Below are 6,264 nucleotides of genomic sequence, written 5' to 3'. Positions count from 1 at the left end.
TTTAAAAATCCGACACAAATGGTTTGATTTGATATTTGAAAAACCCGAACCAACCCGACCATGTACACCCCTAAGTTGGAGTGTCCAATTTTTTCGAATGTGATAATCACAAAGACACTTCTCATTTTCTAGATGTTGATGATCATGTAGTCTATTTTTATAATCTCTTTTTTTTTTTTTTATCGTCTTTATAATATTTTCAATTGTAAAGCTAGTCTTAACTTCTGAGACAAATTTTTCCGCCTTATATGTACTAATATATGATTGGATAAACTTCATATTCCCTATAACCTCCATGAAGATGCAAAACAAGTTGTATCGTGTCAAAATTCCTTCCTTATTTTGAATTTTCCCTCATTGCTATTGCTCATAAAATTATATAAATTCACAAAACATATATAGATATAAAATAATATATATAAGATAAAAAACAGATCGATCGAGATTAAACTAATTATGTTAAATTATAAAAGATATGAAGATGAGCATCAGATTAAATTGAACAATCAGATGATCAAATCAATAGATAATTACATCTTAGAAATTAAAATAATTTTTATCTTGGAATATAAAAAAGTTTGCTCAACACACTAAGTTTTCACTATGCATAAGATTCAAGAAAGGGCAATATCATCTAAGATTATTTTAAATATTCTTTAAATTAAAAAAAATTGTGATTATGTATTTTCACGTATATAGTATCTAAATATATAAGTTATAATTCCTCATCAGTTTTTGAATTTCAATTATTCTATTTCAAACTTCGTCATTCTTTCTTATGTACGTTTAAATATATAAATTTTATTTCACAAATTTAAGAAATTAACATCCTAATTAACAAGAAAATAGACACTAATTATCATACTCCAAATTTCACCATTTTTTTTTGGGAGATAAAGGGAATAAAGGAAAACTAAATTAAAATAAAAAACAAAGGATAAAGATGAGCAATAGAAGAACTAACCTTAAAAGCTTCTGTTAATGAAGAGAAATTGATAGATTATTTATGAATTAAAGAGGAAACTGTGGATGAAAGAGCCATTATATAGGAGATGCTCCCTAAGAAATTGCTAAATTAGAGATTAGGAGAAAAACTCGTAGTTAATTAAATATACAAGCAAATAAAAAATAAATAATTTTTGCTTTATATATTTTCGAAATAAGTTAACAGTAGTATAAGCTTTATTTTCCTTTCTTACAGAAGTACAACAAAACTTTGAGTAAGGATAATGATAACGATAGCGTGGGTTTATTCAATTTTATATAAATTTAAGTGTCTATTTGTGCATATTTAAAGTTGAGGGACTTAGATGTCAATTGAGACAAAGTTAAAGGATATGTTTATATACTATATTTGTCTTTAATAATTAGTGATGAGTTTTAGTTTTGATTCTCCTAATATGTAATTTTTGTACATTTATATTTTGATTATGAGTTACTTTCATTCTTATATAAAAAATTCACCTCAACTTTTTCAAATAATGTGCGTTTAGATATCCATTTTTCATACCTTGTGTAGGGAAGTTATTTTTCCTAAAGGGTACTGATATAGTTTATACTACATACTTAACTATACACACTTCACATTAATTAGGATCGGAAGAATTATGAGTATATCCTTATTTGAAAATGATAATCAAAATATGAAGCCAAATTAATTGAGCTATCAACTGAGGATAGTTAAGTCAATAGTCGACAATATGATATTGAATTGATCTGTATGAAGGATCTTGATATTTTGAAAATATTTTTAGAAAAGCTTTTTCGGCAGGACAAATATGGTGAAATGGTGGTGTTAGGTGAAGAAGATCATAAGACTATTTAGGGTATTTTGAAGAATAATTATTATAATAAGATGTTATATATAATCCAAGAAAAGAAAGTGTGGCTTTAATTATTATCTTAAAAAACAATTTGGTTGTTTGAAGCATTTGAATTTTTGATCTTTTTCTTCAGAAGAAGCTTCTACTATATAAGTATCTCAGAATCCAACCAAAACAACAAAGTATATTTTTTATTTATATTATTATAATATTAGGTATTACATGTTTGAGGTTTCATATTCATAATTTTCAATGATAAAAAAATTAATATACTTATTATCGTGGATTTATAATTAGATGGAAAGTTTTATCAAAGGTTGTGGTGAGTGGACGAGATTGTTGCTTCCTTAACCATGATTCTCAAATTTGAGTCTTAGATATGAATTAAATCATGATATAATCTGCTTCTACAAATAAGACCTTATGCAACATGAATTTGAAATAATCGAACTCCATAGAAAACTAAAAAAGGATTATAGGGGAAGTTGGATTAGTTTAGTGCAAAGTCACATTCATTATATCAAGGGTTGATTGAATAACTTCACAATAATAATCCAGCATTAAGATTACTCGTATTAATCTTATATTATATTATTAAAATCTCCCAAATTACTATATATTTTTATAATTAGAAGAGTGAATGTTTGAGGAGCTTATGACCAGTCGTTCAATTGACCCTTTTTGCCTTTCTCGAATTTCCTCTATTTTATATTTAGTACTTGTAAAATTATTCGCGCTTTACGCGGGAATTTATTATCACGAAATTTATAAAATAATATTTAAAACCTATCAGTCATTAAAACTAAGACACTATATTACGTAGTAACAAACATTAATAATGTAAAGGAAAATTAAAATTATTACATCTTATCATTTATCCTTAATAACATAAGAATAAATTAATGACGGTAAAAATACATACCACGATCTGTAAAATAAGCAATGATGTCAGTGAGCCATTCAACAGGAGCAAAATACACAAATATTTAATTGTGAAGAAGAAGAAGAGGTTCAGAATTTTCGTTATTTTAAAATGAGAGAAATCCCTCTATTTATAGACAAAAAAAGGATAGTGTGAACAAATGCTTAGTGTGCCTTATCAGAAAGGTTACAACTATTTGGAAAAGTTGCAACCCTTCGAAAAGGTCACAACTATTCATAAAAGTCACAACTTTTCATAAAAGTCGCAACTCTTCATTAAAGTCACAATTTTTCATAAAAGTCACAACTCTTCATAAAAGTCGCAACTCTTCATAAAAGTCACAACTTTTCATAAATGTCACAACTTTTCATAAAAGGGGAAGGCGAGTTTTGGAAATAAATAAATTAAAAGGGAATTCTGGTTTGTGGAGGTGCCACGTAGGCAGGACTAAGGTTCTCTTATATATATATGTGTGGTTGTATTATTATTTTTCTTTTTAGTATATTATGTATTTAAAAAGTAACAAAAAATAATACTATAATTTACAATATTTAGCATTTCTTTGTTTATTTTCTTTTTTAGTATATTGTAGGTATGAATATTCAAACCAGCATAGTCTTTATACTTTAAAAGAGCAGGCTTTTAGAGCGGATAAGTGTTTTTGAGTAAACATTGTTTATTAGATCGGCTCTCACACATTAATTGATACTAGAAAGTAACTTGTGTTGTGTTATGAACTTTATATAGTCATTTCTTTCCTAGCTCCGCCCTGTTCATGAGTCATGAATAAGGAGTAATTGCTCAAAAGTGAAACCAGCATGAAAAATTACATTTTAAACTGAATAGAGTACTAGAGTGAAAACGAGATATAGTTTTCACCGTCAACAAATGCTAAACTTTAGCCTACAAAACATACGAAAAACATCTAAATTGTCTGAAAACAAAATTCAAAATCATCATTGAACCTAGTAAAAGTAATTGATCAAGAGAAAAGAGATTTAGACGGAAAAATAGAAAGTGACTTATTATCTATACTCCCTCCCTAGCTCTTGTGTTATCACTGCTTCCATCCGTTAGAATTGTTAATCTTCGTGCCGCTTTCGTGAATTCCCTACAAAACAAATTTGGATACATAAAAAAAATGATTCTATCAATGATAGCTATTCGCAACAAAGAATATTCAATTAAGTTTATATGAAGCTGAATTATAAAATATCACTTACGAAAGATAAACACATACCTAAATGATTCTTCATCACTAAGTTGTTTTGTTTGTCCTCTATCTTCAGATTCTATAACAACTTTACAGTGTCCAATCTCCACATTTTTCTCTGATTGAAATGATTCAGATGGTAAGCAATGTGGTACACTATTGTGATCAAATGAAGTATCTGATGAGGAATCAGAGGTATTCTCTTTTTTATATTCATTCCCATCAGAAAAACTATTTGTTACATCAACAACGGGAGAAACACTATTTCTTGAATTGCTTTGAGAGGTTTGTTGTTCAATAACTATGAGTTGACCAAAGAGTACGAATTGTGTTGTTTTTTCACAGTCAAATTTCTGCCTATTTTGGGTTGAACTTCCCAGGGTTAGCAAAGAAGATACATCGTCATTTTTATTACTTGGCTTGGGAATCATGGTATTATTGGAGGCGCTAGGAATCGCAACAACATGATAAAGTGATGGAAAACCGACAGGAGATAGACTCGAGTGCAATTTATTGGTGTGGATATCCGGTAATGATAGATTATATGGAGCATGCCTGGCTCCCTGCATGCCAGCAGGGGTGTTGTTGGGCCTAAGAAGATGATGGTTGGGAAAACTTGACATAGGAAGATGAGGATCTAGATGGTTATCGGGAAAACCAGACATAGGAAGATGACCATTTAAAGGAAAATCAGAATGGTGAGATAATCGAAGTTTCTTTAGTGGGGGTGTATAGGGATTAAACTGGATGGTGGGCATGTTTGAGACTGGTTCCACGAGCCATGGATTGACACACATCACATTATTAAGCAAATTTGGCTCGTCCCATGTCACCTACAATAATTAGAGATAAAGGTATCAATTATAGGTCGTAGTAAGACGGATCACAACATGATATATCAGTGTGTATTACCTGAAGCATCCTCCAAGGTGAATCTGGCCATCGACTTGGATCGATGGCTTGAACAGACGATATAGTTCCCATGAACCAGCTTATCACTAAGTCTTCAGTTTCAAATGGCATTTTGAACCTCATTCCTGAGCACCAAGGGATTTGTAACGCTGCCTTCACACGTGACGCCTTGACAAAGAACTCTGGAGTGCTACTGCGCGGATAGAAGATAACCTCAAATGGTTGTCTATTAGTTGCAAGATTCGTAGCTTCAATAACTGATTCTGCTTTAACATTTCCCCTGTTTATCAAATTCCAACTCGAGTTTGTATTCTGATCATCTCTGAGAAAAGCTGAAAACCCTCCGCGTGGTATAGCTTTAAGATTACCACCAACAGATGGAAACCACCAAGGAGAAGTCTCGGGTGGTTCAATTGTAACACTCTTTTTTTTAATCCTTCGAATTCCTACAGAAATTTCGTCATTTTCATCCCTTAGAAAGACAATGGAATCACCTGCAACAAGCTTTTTTTCATTCACAAAAGTACTCCAACCGGTTGTTAAAAGATGACGTTCTGGTGTGCCTCGAAAAATATGTCTGAATTGCCATAACTTCCCGTGAATATCCGTTGCTGAGAGAGTCTGAACAGGAGGATTCAGAGTGTAATCCAAGGTAGGAAAAATCGTATCTGCACAATATTTCGGAACAGAAAAACCTCCACCGTTATTAGCATCTGATTGAGTCAATGTCTTAGCAAACGAAAGAGGTTTATCTGGCACCATTCCTTCATCAGCCGTTTCGAAAAATTCATTAAGACTAACAGGAGTCAATCTAATTTTCGCAAAAACTTCATCAGTTTCATGTTCTGCCATGTATTTAATACTCGAAACTCTACAAGGAATGTAGGATGGGATCTGAATGTCACTCCTAAATTCCACATTTACACCGGCATGTTCTGCGTGTCCTTGAGGAAAATACAACACCATCGAATTAACTGCAGGTATTTTTACTGTAGTACCAGCACATGCTTGCCACAATTGCGAATCAAAACAATTCTTGTCCGCCATTAACAGATTCTGCAGAAACATTCATCAGTACATCAAAATGGAAGATAGCAAAATCAAATTCTGATTCAATTGAAGCCCATACCTTTCTATATACTCTGCAAAACTATGTAAAAATCAGAAAAATAAAAACTTCGTCTAAGAGAAAAGGCGTAGAAAACTCAGAAATTTTCAAAATGTTGAAGTCACTGGCTGCTATGGACTCAAGTGTGAGTAAACTTTGACGATAAAATATAGCAGCAATGGACTAACAAATAAACAACTAGAATTAAGGAGAGAGAACCCTAGAGAAAATAGGAAGAGGTGGAAAACGAAAAACATGCCGATGTTATTTATTTCTTTTCTCTCTC

The 6,264-nt window shown here is 31.3% G+C and overlaps 1 protein-coding gene across 1 annotated transcript; it reads right to left on the bottom strand.

Annotated features, from left to right (window-relative positions):
• Positions 1-3,774: 3,774 nt before the first annotated feature.
• LOC125827475 (auxin response factor 18-like) lies at positions 3,775-5,938 on the bottom strand. Its single transcript, XM_049506787.1, has 3 exons — positions 4,871-5,938; positions 3,986-4,791; positions 3,775-3,856 (listed from the first exon to the last, which is right to left on the bottom strand). Exons 1-3 carry the CDS (start codon positions 5,936-5,938, stop codon positions 3,775-3,777), a joined length of 1,956 nt encoding a protein of 651 aa, XP_049362744.1.
• Between the last annotated feature and the right edge of the window lie 326 nt (positions 5,939-6,264).

The sequence above is a fragment of the Solanum verrucosum genome, unplaced genomic scaffold, assembly GCF_900185275.1.
Source record: "Solanum verrucosum unplaced genomic scaffold, falcon-dt-bn FXZP01000138.1, whole genome shotgun sequence".
Lineage (NCBI taxonomy): Eukaryota > Viridiplantae > Streptophyta > Magnoliopsida > Solanales > Solanaceae > Solanum > Solanum verrucosum.
The sequence above is the reverse complement of the archived record's forward strand: the minus strand, read 5'-3'. Positions and strand labels throughout refer to the sequence as shown.

Bases quoted from the DNA above. Each gene is read 5' to 3' on its own strand.
- LOC125827475 (XM_049506787.1), bottom strand. From the start codon at position 5,938: ATGTTTCTGCAGAATCTGTTAATGGCGGACAAGAATTGTTTTGATTCG. The intron at 4,792-4,870 runs GTAATACACACT...TAATTATTGTAG, and splicing joins CACCTTGGAGGATGCTTCAG to GTGACATGGGACGAGCCAAA. The intron at 3,857-3,985 runs GTATGTGTTTAT...TTTGTTTTGTAG, and splicing joins AGTGATGAAGAATCATTTAG to GGAATTCACGAAAGCGGCAC.